At 37.8% G+C, this 15570-nt stretch overlaps 1 protein-coding gene across 1 annotated transcript; it reads left to right on the top strand.

Moving 5' to 3' along the window:
- Nucleotides 1-1143: 1143 nt before the first annotated feature.
- MMAA (methylmalonic aciduria (cobalamin deficiency) cblA type) lies at nucleotides 1144-12719 on the top strand. Its single transcript, XM_012660045.1, has 6 exons — nucleotides 1144-1642; nucleotides 3805-3927; nucleotides 7072-7242; nucleotides 9240-9325; nucleotides 11196-11345; nucleotides 12378-12719. Exons 1-6 carry the CDS (start codon nucleotides 1198-1200, stop codon nucleotides 12663-12665), a joined length of 1263 nt encoding a protein of 420 aa, XP_012515499.1. The 5' UTR covers nucleotides 1144-1197; the 3' UTR covers nucleotides 12666-12719.
- Nucleotides 12720-15570: the final 2851 nt, after the last annotated feature.

Here is a 15570-nt window from a genome sequence, read left to right on the forward strand (position 1 = left end):
ATTTTTTGGTTACTTTTTTTTTTTCTTTTTGAACCATAGCCACTGTATTAGTTTTCTATTGCTGCTGTAACAAATTACCACAAACTTAGTGACTTAAAACAACACCAGTTTATCATCTTACAGTTCTGTTGGTCAGAAATCTGACATGGGTCTCACTGGGCTAAAATCAGTGTTTCAGTAGCTCTTTGTTCCATCCTCGAGGGTCTAGGGGAGGATCGGTTTCCTTGCCTTTTCCAGCTTCTACAGGCTGCCCGCATTCCTTGATTCGTGGCTCTGTCACTCCTTCTTCAAAGAGAGCAAGGGTGGGTTGAATCCTAAGATGAGGTCACTCTGCTCTTCTTTTCTCCCTCCCTTTTTCATTTTAAAGGTCCCTGGTGATTACATTGGATCCACCCAGATAATCTAGGATAATGTTTTTATTTTAAGGTCAACGATTAGCAACCTTAATTCCATCTGCAACTTGAATTCCCTTTTGCCACGTAATATAATATATTCCCAGATTCCAGGGATCTGGACATGGACGTGTTTGAGGAGCCGTTATTCTGCCTACCACAGCTTTTTAAAAAATCAGAAAAATATGGTCAGCCAAAAAACAACATAAAAGCACCATGATACCACTCTTTCTGTAGATGAAACTATATACACATTGATATATGTATTCCTTCTGTCTGTGTGTATGTGTGTGTGTGTTTAAAATTTTATGAAAATACGGTGTCATATCTCCTCTTTATCAGAGGGATTTGTTTTTAAAAACCTTTCTTATGAGCTTCCAAATCGGGTCTATTGACCTGAAGAAATTGTTAAGATGAATGTAAGAAAAAGCATGACATAATATTTCTACCCTAATGGTGTTTTATACATTGGTTTTTGTTTAGGAGAAAATTTTAATGTAAATTCTACTTCATAGTAAAGTAATATTTAATAGTTCCATGATACGGGTTACTCTTAATATTAACTGTGGCCAAAGAGGGAGTCTTCTCTTTTAAGTTTAGTAAGAAAACTTTCCGCCATTTGTACTACCAAGAACCCTGATTTTGTGCGGTTTAAAATATGGAGAAGACACTATGTTTTCAATTTTACCACTTCTGTATTTCAGTTGTATGTTGAACTGGCCAAAGTATATTTTTCTTTCTTCTAGGGAGGTCACGAATCATATTGGCCAAAACACATCCAGTGCTTTCTTCAGTTACAAACAAAATGAATATTCCCATGCTGCTGCCACATCCCCACCAGCGTTTCCTAAGAGGCCTTTTAAGGACACCTTACCGATGTTACCACTTCATCTTTCCCTCACGTACTCATCTCGGATCAGGAACCCCGTGCGCTGAGCCATTTAATTCTCTCGGACTCCACTGTACAAAGTCAATGCTGCTGTCAAATGGTTTAAAGAGAAAATTATGTGTACAAACAACCTTAAAGGACCACACGGAAGAACTTTCTGATAAAGAACAAAGATTTGTGGATAAACTTTATACAGGTTTAATCCAAGGGCAAAGGGCCTGCTTAGCAGAGGCCATAACTCTTGTAGAATCAACTCACAGCAGGAAAAAGGAGTTAGCCCAGGTGCTTCTTCAAAAAGTATTAGTCTACCACAGAGAACGAGAGCAATTAAATAAAGGAAAACCACTAGCATTTCGAGTAGGTCAGTCTTTTTTTGTTTTGTTCCGTAAATATCTTTCTAACCTCTCTGTATTCTATAATAAGTCTAAAGAGTTTGCAATCTAATTTTTTTTTCTAAAATTTTGGTTGAATTTTAAATGCCCTTTCTTTGCAAATATTAGTCTTGTTATGTTGAAAATATTGCCATGACCATTTGAAACAAGACTCTGTATTTAAAGAAATAATGTAAGATTTTTATTTTGGCAGGAGTCTTGCTCTGGTTCTCAGAATAGAATATACATAGCAAGAATTATTAACCAGATTATTCCTTTCTTTCGGTAGTCCTACTTAATAGTCTAAAGTGAATTCCGTGTTTTTGTGGTTATATCAACAATAATTATCACGTTTCCAAATTCTTCTTAGGTGTTTCATTAGTCTTTGTATAGGTAAGTCTCACATCTTTCAGATACTTTTTATTGAGTTTCCGGGAGTGGTTCTAAACTCAGCCGTCTCAATATCAAAATGTATTTTTAAAAAGAGATCATATGTATTTGCTGTCTGTACATTAGATGTTCATTTGATTTCTTGAACAATTTGACTTGGTTCTGGGATTGCAAGTCAGCTTGTTATATTTTTGAAATTGTGCATTTTAAAGCAATTTAGATATGTTTGACCAGCAGGAATTAAGCAAAGCAGTTTAGGTGGATTGAGCGCATCCCATGATGGTGAGCTAGGTGATTTGAACCAGCCCTTCTGCTAAAAACAACTAGAAATGATGGTCAAAGTGCAGAATTGTGTGGGGAATGAGTAAATACATTTAAAAATTGACATTACTTTTATATCACAGTTTATTGGCAATACAGGGACTAAAACCTCCTAGTTTTTAGGGTAATAGGCATAAACGCTTTAAAGATGATTTTAAAATAGCTAACAACCAATGTTTGTACTGGTCCACATTTTTTGAACTTCTTATTCCTTCTGCCCTCACTGAGGGACTGTCATTTTGAGAGTACTACATTGGGTATTAATAATCTTTATGTGTTGTAGACAGAGAAAATAGCAAACTCCCAAAGAGGACTTCTAGTCATGGCAAAGTGTCTACTTACTAGGTTTTAGAGAATCTTTGAAGAGAAAATGTCCCAGAAATGTCTGGAGTTAACTAGCAATTCCCACATTACTTTGTAGTGCTATTCTGGCTCTTCCACCTTGATTTTATGAGGCCAGATGAACCTGTGTCTTTATTGTAGTTTTTTCAGCACCTTTAAAGGTGTTTAAGACAGGACCTGCGCTGAGAGTTGTGGTAAGAAGCCAGACATACCATATATTAATACTACCTACTTTTGAGTATAGTTACAATTAAATGCTTATGTTTTATATACTTCATTGAACATACACTTATGTATCTCTTATGTCATGCACTATTCTAAAGCTATTGCAATTGTTAGCTCATCTAATTCTTAAAACAACATGAAGAGATAGGTACTATTACTATACCTATTTTACTGTGGAAGATACTAAGGCACAGAAAGAGGTTAAGTAACTTGCCCAAGATCACCCAGCTCGTAAGAGACAGAGCTAGAAGGAGAACTGGCTGAGCAGCTTCAGGGTTTGTGCTCTTACCCACCATGCTCTGCCAACTCCCCAAGTAGGGGAGCTTTCTGCCTTTGTTAACACAAATTATTTTTTTTTTTTAGGATTCAGTTTATGTTCTTTGAGTTATGAGGGAGATGAAGGAAAAAAGTGATATTTTATACATGAAAATTACTTAATCACTGGGAATTTCTAGAGTAATGAGTTTTTCCAGTGCGAAGATAAAGTGTACAGAATTGGGGTAGGTGGAATCGTTACAGATCCTGATGAGGGGTGGGCAGATGCAGAAACTGAGCACATTAACAACACGGGCAATGAAGTCTGTCCGAAAAGATCTGCATTATAGTACAAAGGCGGAGCATGTTTGTAATTTTTAAAAGTGAATTTTGTGAATATATGGAACTCAGAATTTTTTCCTTCCTATATCCCCATTACTCAGGAATTAGATAAAGAAATGGATTTTCATTTACTCTTTTTGGACATGTTAAAATATATTAATGATGATTTTAATAAATGAGGGGAAATAGAAGATAGTCTAATATTTTATTCACTAAAACGGATCATAGTTCTGATTTCATTTGTTTCATTAAATTAGAAGATCTCTTTCCACCATAGGATTGTCTGGGCCCCCTGGTGCTGGAAAATCAACATTTATAGAGTATTTTGGAAAAATGCTTACTGAGAGAGGGCACAAATTATCTGTGCTGGCTGTGGACCCTTCTTCTTCTACTAGTGGTGGTAAGTATGGCTGATGCTTTTTAAATTGCAGAGCTGTAGGAGCTCTCTGTTGCAATTTAGTGGGAATTTGCACAGTTGGGTTACCTCTGTTAGCTGAGTTTGGTCTCACTGAAGGAAGGGAGTTCTGCAGAATAAGGTGGAAACCGAGGGAGGTAGTTTGGGAGCATTGGACTTTTCAGTGCTCAGCCTGTGGGTAACTCAATGGGTAATTAAAGAACTGGGATAATAGGTGCCAGAAGTCGAAGATGATCAAAAACAAATTTCTGCCCTTTGTCTCTCATGTCTAAGGTTAGGCCCCTCTTCCCTCCCGTTTGTCCTGGCTGCATTAGCAGCTGTGCAATTGAGAGAATGGGTCTTTACTCATTCATTCTTTTCTTCATATTGTAACATCTCTTAAGCTTAAAAAAAAATCTTACTGTTGTTTATAACTCGTCATCTGTTTGTATTATATGTTCAGTTAAACAGAATGCTTTTAGAGAGACTATGTAATATACTGCTGCTCCCCTTAACAGCACTTAGCATAGTACATTGTAGATTGCAGAATGTTCAGCAATTACTTTCCTATTTGAGGTCATGCAGTCACTCAAAGTTTAATTTGCAGCTCATCAGAGATAAAATGAATATAAATTTAGTTCCCTAAAGGATCATTTAAAGAAAACATAAAGCATACTCTATAAATACTCAGGAATAGTTTTTCTTCCTTTACCCTCTTTGTGATTTAAGCTTCTCATATTACAGTTATTCACTTAAGTATTTGAGTGCCTACTATAGGCGAGGCATCGTGCGTGGTAGGTACTGTGTTGCATAATGGCAGATAAGACACGGTCTTCTCGGCCTTATGGAGCTTTACATCTTAAGAGGGAAACACACAGTAAACACAAACCATTACAATATGTTGTAAAGGGGTAAATCCGGGGTGCTTTGTGGAAGTATTTGGTTTGTGTGTTGCGGTATACTGTGGGTTTATTGTAGAAAGTAAAGAGTGATGATGTAATCATATTTTGGGGCTTTAGGTCAATAGAGAGGTGGACAATTCCTGTCACCACCTATTGAGACATCTAACTCGGATCATTCAAAGTTTTTGATTTACTATAATAAAAAAGTTAACTGTAAAATAAAATTTATACTCACAAGTTCAAGATTAAATCCATGTCCATATGTTGTCTATTTACACTCTTAGAACTTTGTTAAAGTATTTTAATAAAGGATTTTTTGATAAGTGGCCTTCATTTTTATATAGGTGAGCAGGACTTTTCCCCTCCATCTTCATAGTATTCTAGAATACTTGCAATGGAAAAAGAGAATAATAGCTTGAGATAATAATAGGTAGAAGAAATGATGTCATAAAACAGTCTGTGGTTAAAGTTGCATAGCTATGTAGTTCCTAACCTTTCACAAACAAAAAATGAGGTAAAAAATGTGTAGACTTTGAAAGAAAAAAATACATGAGGATAAACAGAGCACTATAAATATAAAATCTACCGCATCAGTACGTATAATACATTTGAAAAATAGTATTACGTTAAAGCTGAGATGCATTAGATTTTTGAACCTATGAGAAGACCCTAAACTGGAATCATAAGGAAAAAGAGCATATCTTTAAGGAACTTCTTAATCTTTAGCATCAACTTTATGTGAAAAATTGGCTCTTAGGCAGAATGAAAGTAAGTATTCAGATTAGAACAGTACTACTCCTACAAATGTTAGTATGTGGCTAAAGCAAAGTTTCAGTTTCAGAAGTTTCTGTCTTTTAGAATTTTCAAATATTGATGTTTGTCAGAATACTACAGTGAACACAAAAACGTAACCAGTTTCATTCCACAAGTATTAAATTGAGTGCCTACTGGGGACACTTTGTTAAGCATTCAGTGTACAACATATGTAAGACACAGTCCTGTAGGCAAGAAGCTCATGTAAAAGCACGATTTCTCAACCTTGGCACTAGTGACATTTTGGGACAGTTGTGGGTGGCTGTCCTGTCCATTGAAGGATGCTTAGCAGTATCCCTGGCCTCTACTTAGTAGAGGCCAGTAGCACCCTACCCCTCAGATGTGACAAGTAAATATGTCTCTCTAGACATTTCCAAATTTCTCCTGGGGGCAAAATTGCCCCTAGTTGAGAACTACTGTGTGAAAGATGTAAGACATATAGATATGAAACCAAAAAATACGTTGTATGAATAGTTTTCTGTCCATTAACTCAGCTTTCCTTGCATTCAGTGAGGGCTCCAGAATTTCTAAGTAGTGAGGGATTAGATTAGAAGCAACATACCAGGCGGAAGGGGCAGCTTGAAGGTACACATGCATAGCATTTACGTAAGGTTGAGAAAATGTCGTTTGTACAAACAAAAGAATGGGGCGCGGAGGGTGCTCACGGACTTAGTAGAAACGGGAGGGATGCTACAGTTCTCTTTGCCCCTCCAGGATGCTGGCACCGATTGCAGAACAGTTGTATCATAGACATTCACAGAGATGGGCACAGGTGAAAAGTTTCCTGACTATGAAGGGGCAGGGACTTTCACCGGTCTTTGTAAGGTGGAGGAGTTCTGTGTTTTTGTTATTAACAACTTTTGAAGTGCATTCCTGTATATAATTACATTTGGTTCTCCCAGTGGCGTATTACCCCTGTTACGTATAGCTGAGGAAAGAAGGGTTCAGGTAGTTAAAGTGACCTCCCAAAATTGAAGAGGGAGAAATGGTGGAGTCGGGATGCAGACCATAGACTTGGCACATAGTAAATTAGCAGCGAGAAAACCAGGGAGATGCCTGTGGCAGGAGGGCACAAACAGGGCAGGAAGTCAACACAGAAAAGCTAAGATGATGTTAAAGAAACCCCCCAGGCTGCAGCAGAGCGTTGGCTTGGGGACTAGTAGAAGCTGGAATTGGATAGGCAGGGTAGGGGTGAAGGATCCAGATTTGAACCTCCCGTCAGTGGGAAGCCATTATAGGTTTTGAGGGGCTTGAAATGTTACAGAGATTAATCTGGCATCATTGTACACAGTCACTTGGAGGAAAGCTCAATAATATGAAATACAATTCGAAGATTAAGGGAGAAATGACATAAAGCACTTCCCCCAAGGAACTGGCTGATCGATAATTGGCCCTTACAACTGTTCCTCAATTATAAAATGTGACTGTGTTTTAGGATCACTCTTAGGGGATAAAACCCGAATGACTGAGTTATCAAGAGATATGAATGCATACATCAGACCATCTCCTACTAGAGGGACGTTAGGAGGTGTGACAAGGACAACAAATGAAGCTATTCTGTTGTGTGAAGGAGCAGGATATGACATCATTCTTATTGAAACCGTAGGTGAGTGTGATATGCTATTTATTAAAAACGAACTATTATGAATGCTATGTAAAGAGTAACAACTAATTTTGTTCATTCAGCAGATATTTGCTACAGGTGTTAAGTACGAATATTATCTAATATTTCACAGAAGATATGAGTGTATAAGCTATAATCCCTACGCTCAAAGAGGTTACCATTTAAAGAGTGAAAATAAGCCATGTACTTGGATAACTGTTCTACAGGTGGTATGTTATACATGCCAGAGGAGAACTATAAGCATTGGTAAATGCTACTTCAACATAGCACCTGTTTTGTTAAGCACATTTATGTCTAAGAAAATTAACATAGTTGGGTACCTTTTGAGTACAGAGCTATGTTTTATTTTTACATCCTTAGCGTATAGTTACATGCAATAAAGAGACTGAAATGAAAACCCAAATAAATTCACATTCTTATGGCAAGACACTCCATTATATAATATTATCGTGTGATAAATGTTTGTGACACAGCCTAACTCAGATTTGGGGGAATCAATGAAGACTTCCTAGAGGAAGTGACAGCTGAACTCAGTTTCGAAGGAAGAATTAGAGTTCAGTATAGGGTGAAGGGTATTTGCAAAGATACACAGGAGTGAGAAAACATGACCCATCCAGAGAAGTGCAGTTTGCTCAGGGTACTTAGAGCACAGAGTGTGGTGGCAGGGAGAGAAGGGAGGTGGGTTGGAACAGTAGGCCAGGGCCAGATTGCCAAGGACCTCATGTGCCATGCCAAGGAGTCTGGAGTTTGCCCTGAAAGGAGTGGGAAGCCACGGTATGATACGCGAGAGAGTGAGAAAAGCAGATACGCAGTTTGGCAGGATCCTTGGCCGCGGAGTGGAGAATGACTAGAAGAAGGGATAGAGTAGAGTCAGGGAGACGGGGAGTAGGGAGGGTCTGAACCACACAGAGGGAGTGAGAATGGAGAAGGTGAAATGCATTACAAAAAACATTGAATGTAAATTGACAGGACTTTATCCATGTTAAGATTATGAGGGAAGGAAGGAAGAGGAATTAAAGATAATGGAGAATACGGTGGGAAAAGTGTACTTGGAGAGAGGAAAATAATGGATTCAATTTTTACCATATTGAGTATGAAGTCTCACTCGGTGTCCAGGTGACTCTGTCTAAAGAGAAAGGGCTGGGTGAGAGATCGTGATTTAACAGTTACCAGCATAGTTCATGGCTTCACACTTCAGGTATGGAATTTGGTTCAGATCAATGGGGGAAATACGGGGCAAAAATGGAAGGTAGTTGTATTAATTTGCTAGGGCTGCTATAATGGAATACCGCAGGGTGAGTGGCTTAAACAACAAATTTATTTTCACACACTTCTGAAGGCTGGAAGTCCAAGATCAAGGTGTGGTAGGGTTGGCTTCTCCTGGGACCTCTCTCCTTGTCTTGTAGATGGCCACCTTCTTGCTGTATCCTCACATGGCCTTTTCTCTGTGCACTCGCTCCCCTAGTAGCTCTTCCTCCTACGAGGACACCAGTCCTGTTGGGTTAGGGCCCTATGACCTCATTTAACTTAATTACAACTTTACAGGCCCTATCTCCAAATAAAGTCACTTTGCTGGTTAGGACTTTAACATGGGAATTTTTTTGGAAGAGGGGAACACAATCCAGTCCACAGATGAACATATTGGCAGGCATGACTTGAGATTAGAGTCGTAGTGTTCCTGCTGCTCACTGATGAAAGGGAAGCAGAGAAAGAGCTGTGAGAGTGAGGAGAGAATGGAGGTTCTGGGTTCTCTAATCCCAGAATAGGTTTAATGGGAACCAGGGAAGGAGAGAGCTGGAAGGGTAACTGTTTACTCAGAGGGTAAGATAGTGACATTTAATACTTTCTTCAGAGGTTCTGTGTTTAAGGGGGTGACCATGAGTCTGAGTGAGCGAAGTGGAATGGAAGTGATGGTCAGTGTAGTTGAGGAAATCTGATAACTGAATATTTTGGGATATAGTTGTCATTTGAAATTTCAGGTGTGGGTCAGTCGGAGTTTGCAGTTGCTGACATGGTTGACATGTTTGTTTTACTACTGCCACCAGCAGGAGGAGATGAATTGCAGGTAATTTTATTTTTTCCCCCAAGTACAAAGAATATATCTCTGAAAGTACAAATTTCCAGTGTATGCTTTTGTAAGTTAAGTTGATAATAGTGTAGAGAAAGAAACATCATTCACATTGGCTAGAATACCCGAGTCAAAGACAGATTCTCTGTATTTTTTATCAGCTTATCAGAATAGAATGTGTGACCTTGAAGTAATCATACATATTAAACTTTTCTACCTGTAACACAGGAGTGACTGGAATACAGGGGTAGTTCCAGCCAGAGGAGACCACAGTTGCATGGGTGTTTTTTGTACACTTGGTTCAAAAGTTCTTCATAACGTATCACTTTGGTTTTAACTGGGATCCTGCTATCATGGTTTATATATTGTACAATGGGATTCTTCCCCTCCCCCTGTAATGCATTGTGACACTACCTACCTGGCATTAGTGCAGACGTCACAGGGTGCGGGCATCATGCTCCACAAGCCTCCCCTCACTCAGACAGCAGCTGCAAGCTCCATGGTTCCCAGGCCACCCACACCTCTGACCAACTGGCCACAAACTTAGGAGTTCCACCTACTCCTTAGGTTTAATAATTCACTAGAATGACTCACAGAACTCAAGAAAGCACTATGTTGAAATTATAGTTGTGTCATAAAGGATACAAATCAGGACCAGCCAAATCAAGAGATCTGAGAAAGTCCCAAACACGAAGCTTCTATGTCCTCAGGATACATTTGTCTCCTGGCATGTTGATGTGTATCACCCACCAGGAGCTCCCCTGAGCTTTGGTGTGCTGAGTTTTTATTGGGGTTTCATTAATGGAGGCATAATTGATCTAATCATGGGCCACATACTTGAACTCGATCTCTAGCCCCTGTCTCCTACACAGAAGTTGGGCTAATGTCACATGGCACAAAGTCCCAACTGTCTTCCTGGTAGACACATGGTGGGTCTTCCTGGCTGTGGTCAGCCCCCCATCCTGAGTGATCTCTCTGCACAACATCAGGTATGGCCCCAGGTACCACCATGAATACCGAAGATACTCCTGCCACTCAAGAAATTCCAGGAACTTAGAGGTTACCTCCCAGGAACTTGAATAAAGACCAGAGAAATTCATTATCATATAGCACTTCCCTTTCAATTTTAGAATTTGAAAAAATAGTAGACTATGGCTGCTGTGATTTAGAAACATCAACTATTAGAATTTAATAATTGAAAGTTATGTTTAAAAATATTTGAAAAATTTTAATCTTAGGCAGAAAAATCTATATTTCCCAATAAGGTTTGGCCTTTGGATTTCTTCCTTTATTTCTAGAATTTTTATGCAACATAATTTAAATCAAGAGATTGAGGCATTTTTAGTTATCAGGTTATTTTTCCTGAAATGCAAATTGAAAAAAAAATGCTATACACATTTAAGGAAAATTTCAAAGACTTTGTTTCTAGAAATACAGATGTAAATGATATGTCTGTTTCTTTTTAAGCATGCTAATTAATGATGATGGATGGTTTTGCATCCTGCAGTGCTAGCTCATGAGAAGCAGAATCCATCTTGACACAGTGTGAACTGGCTCCTGCCACTCAATCATGTCATGTGTTGATGATATATTTACTCTAATTCTGAATGTATTTCAACATGTTAGTCTCTAAATTTGGAAGAGACATAACAGATGACTTCCATAGTCCCAAGAGCCAGAGCTTTTGAGTAATTTCTGTCAAATAACTATGATTCCTGGCAACTGGAGCTTAGGAAGATGCAGAAAAAAAGTTGTAATAGTTAATGAACTGCATGACTCTCAAAGTCTTAGCATTGACTGGTTGTCCCATTATTATGTTGATCATGATTAAATTAAATGTTTCTGATAAATGAGTTTTTCTCTTTAGGGTATCAAAAGGGGTATAATTGAGATGGCAGATCTAGTAGCCATAACTAAATCTGATGGAGACTTGATTGTGCCAGCTCGAAGGATTCAAGCAGAGTATGTGAGTGCTCTGAAATTACTCCGCAAGCGTTCAGAAGTCTGGAAACCAAAGGTTAGCATGAGTTCCATTTTATATTTTTCATCCTGAGTGGACTGTGTACATTAGAAGAGAGGATGTAAGTCCCACACTAGACGTATAATCAAACTTCGCTTATATGTGAAGATTACAGTTTTGAAAATTATGACAAAACTAGAGTGCATAGTCATGATTTGAAATGTAATCCTTTAACCACTAGATGTCAAAAACTAGATATGAGGTGATAGATTAGATTGTTTAATGCTTGGAGCCATTTGGAAGTGATAGCAAATCCATTCTGAAAGGGACTATCCTTAAGATTATGGAGCAGTTGATGACTTGATTATCTATATTGGAATTAGAGTAAGAAGGGAAAGGCTTGTGATGTGATAACGTCCATTCCCATTATATTTATTGGGTGTTGTTTTCAATCAGGAAAAAAGTAATGAAAAATCCTAAAAGTGCTGCAATAATATTGATGTGCACAGCTTTATCTACAAGAGGACACTGTATTATTAAAGAATAAGCTGTAGTCATTATACTGAGAACAGTGATGACTTAGCTTAGTCATCTCTTAGATTTCTCCAATCACTTTGTCTGTGTTGAGTCTGGAGCCACCTATATATTAATATTTACGATCTGGATGCTCAGCTCTGCCACTCACTGAGTTAGGCAAATTTGACAGAGGGAATTGGGCTATTTTCTCAACTTAGCTTTCTTTTCTGGCCCTTAGGCCTCAGGAAAATGTGCCTAACATTGCCCTTCTTATCCTGTGACTCTGACAAGCCCTCGTGCTGTCCCTGACCATCTGAGCAATTCTGAGTTAAATCCGTGGGCTAAAAAATTTGACCTTGAATCAATGTCTTATTTCTGCCATCCATTTAGTAATCCTAGGTACATTACCTCAGAGTATATGTCAGTATATTCACTTTGACACGGCAGTGAAATCTCATTCTTGTCTCTTGCCTGTTTCCATAGACTGTAAGACTTAATTGGCAAATATGAGTCCCCATGAAAATGTTTTCTATCATTTTAAGTAAAATGATCTGCTTCTTCCCTTTTCAATAGGTAATTCGTATTTCCGCCCGAAGTGGAGAGGGGATCTCCGAAATGTGGGATAAAATGAAAGAATTCCAGGACCTAACCCTTTCCAATGGGGAGCTAACTGCCAAACGACAGAAGCAACAGAAAGTTTGGATGTGGAATCTCATTCAGGAAAGTGTGTTAGAACATTTCAGGACCCATCCCATGGTCCGGGAACAGATTCCACTTCTGGAAAAAAAGGTTCTCATTGGAGCCCTGTCCCCAGGACTAGCAGCAGACTTCTTATTGAAAACTTTTAAAAGCAGAGACTAATAAAATTTATTCAATATCATAATTTATGTATTGGTTCATAAAAGTATTTTAATATTAAGAAATCACTTGTATGCTTATATTTTCAATAATTCTTTTATGGTACCCTTGGCTTCCTTATTTGTGAACCATGCTTGAAAACTTGAAGGAAGTTAGATATGGCTGGTAAAGGTTGGGCAGTCAGGCAGTATTTATAAGGTACCTGTTGTGTGTTGCTGATTTCCATTTCTTTCGATGCTTATACACCAGCCTGGTGGCCTCGAGGATAGTTTCTTCTTAACAATCAGGCTGAGAGAAAGCAGAGGAAGACAGAAAAGATCATGCACCTTAAAATGCTTACTTTGATTCTATAGTCACTGAGTTTCCAGAGAAAAATGTAAGCAAGAGTGACCACACTTTTGAAGTCTTTCTTGAGGCCAGAACAATCCATAGTAGGTTTCTAAGAGCTGAAAATCATGATTGACATTTAGTGTACCAGACTATTCTAGGAATTTCTGAAATGGCCATGTACTTGAGTAATGAAACAGCTAGATTACTATAATTATGTGAACACAGTTTTAAAGTCTACTTGTCTGGATTTGCAACCTCCCTGGTGATAGATAGGAGAGCCAAAGGGAAACTGGGAAAATCAGCTGTAGATAATGTGGGTCCACTAATCCCCAAGAGTTAGAGTAAACCCCTAAAAGCCCCAAGTGAGGTCAGAATGATTCAAGGGTTATTCAGTTTGAAGTTTATCAAAGGACGTTTGATTCTCTTCTTCCTTGGCCATTTAACTTCATATTAGAATTTTAAAAATCTACTGTTTTCTTGATGATGCAGAACAAGTTTTGTTCGATGGAGGAAGCATGTCACAATGATTTCGAGTTTGAGTTCTGTAGTTGGACTGTGTGGGATTAAACTTCAAACCCAGATCAATCACTTGCTAGCTAGATAAGCTTGGAAAAGTCATCTAAGTGTCAGTTTCCTCCCTGGTAAAATGGAACTGGCATATAACTTTCTATGGTTAGTGAGGATTAAATGAGATAACTTAGGGAAATCATTTAGCCATCATGATGGTATACAGGAGATACTCAAAGCCTGCTTACTATCATTACTATGTTAAAGTTATAGATACCCAAAGCTGTATAAACCTTATATATAATTTCAGTTTTCTCCAATGGTCTTATTACCACCATCTTGCCCTTGTGAAATGATTGTCTATAAAGCACGTTTTCTAGTTAATTTCTTGAATATATTTTATACTATTTGATGGTAGTTATAACTATGTACATTTGAATACAATGATTTCTAACCATAAAATTTCTCTACTGCACAAAATATCTTCACAGATGCTTCAAATATATTCTATTCCGAAGCCTTTAGAATATTTTACACAGTTTGTCAGTTTGCGTTATTACCCTACAGGTTCCTATCTGGAATCAAATTTCTTGAGTATTATTTTAACAAACATTTCTTTGCATTTTTTGGAAAGATTTCTGCTACTGTTTTGGCATACCTATAACATATATGAGGGTTAGGAGAAACTTTGAAAGGTTATCCAGTCGCTTTTCCTGATTTTAGAGAGGACCACCACCACTAAACCACTCTATCAAATGAAAAACTGGCTTTTAGAAACTTCAGGGAAGGAATTTCATGATTTCCCTTAGTGAGCTATTACAGGGAATATCAAACCTCCTGTCATTTGTGGTATAATATAAGGAACAGTTGGGCACACACACTGCATTATAAAGAAGGAGGAAAAAGGGGGGATTTTTGTTAGCCCTGAATTTAGCTGTGCATTTCTTCTTAGTCTGAACTACTTCTAGATGTTATAAATGTCATAAAAATTACTAGAAAATCCCCTTCTCATTGTACCGTTGGCCATTATAAAGAGAACAATTTCTAAGATATTTTTCACTTCTATTCCTGTTATTTGCTGTACTAGAGGCAATATAATATAATGAAATATTTATAGTCTTTTTTTTTTTTCCCAAATCAAAAATCCCATCCCCTTCCTCCATTGCGATTCTACTGTGCTGGGCTCCTGACCTGGTCGAAAGCACAGGTTTTGACTTAGATACATGCGGGGTCAAATCACAGCTCTATCACTAACTAGTTGTGTGATTTTGGCAAGTTATTCCTCTTTATGCACCAGTTTTCTTATCTGTAAAATTAAAGTAATAGCTACTTTACAGGATTGTTGGAAGAATTAAATGAGAAATTGTAAAGTTCTTAGCACTCAATAGTTGGTATGTTGTAAATATTACACATAGACATTTAGGACAGTTCTTTGTTCTGCAAAACAAACCGATATCATTTAATTTCAGATTGACCAAACTACTCCCTGTGCCTTAGTTTCCTTACTATTAAATGGGGTTGACAGTAGTGTCCACCCAGAGTTGTTGAAGGAACTATTTTAGTTAACATACATACCATACCTGGACATAATAAGTGCTAACTAAGTATTTGGCAATGCATTACCTCTTAGAGTTGTGAGGATTAAATGAGTTACAGTGTCCCTTTATCTTAAAAAGGTAGTTCTTTTCTGAAAAAAATCTCATAGGTTGGCTTTGCCTTGTTGTCAACATAATTGTCATTAATTTCTGTAGGTAGAAAAAAATGTGCTGTTTTTCAAACTGAGCTCCAAAATTGACAGAATTTTGCTAAAGTAATATCAAGTCTCATTAAAATGACTGCAAATACTTCAATAGTTAGCTATCCCAATGCAACCTAACAAGGCATTTTGTCTTCATAATCCCTCTATAATATGGCTATTTACCTGCCTTCCCTAAGCTTTTATAGCTAATAGTGTACACTTAAGACAACAGCTAATGAACAACATATGTCATATATACTCAATGTCTATGTAGTTCAACTTTTAATGCATTAAAACAACAGGAAAAATCAATGAAGACCATTCAAACATTGC

Source organism: Propithecus coquereli, unplaced genomic scaffold (genome assembly GCF_000956105.1).
Source record: "Propithecus coquereli isolate 6110/MARCELLA unplaced genomic scaffold, Pcoq_1.0 Scaffold65, whole genome shotgun sequence".
NCBI classification, from domain to species: Eukaryota; Metazoa; Chordata; class Mammalia; order Primates; family Indriidae; genus Propithecus; species Propithecus coquereli.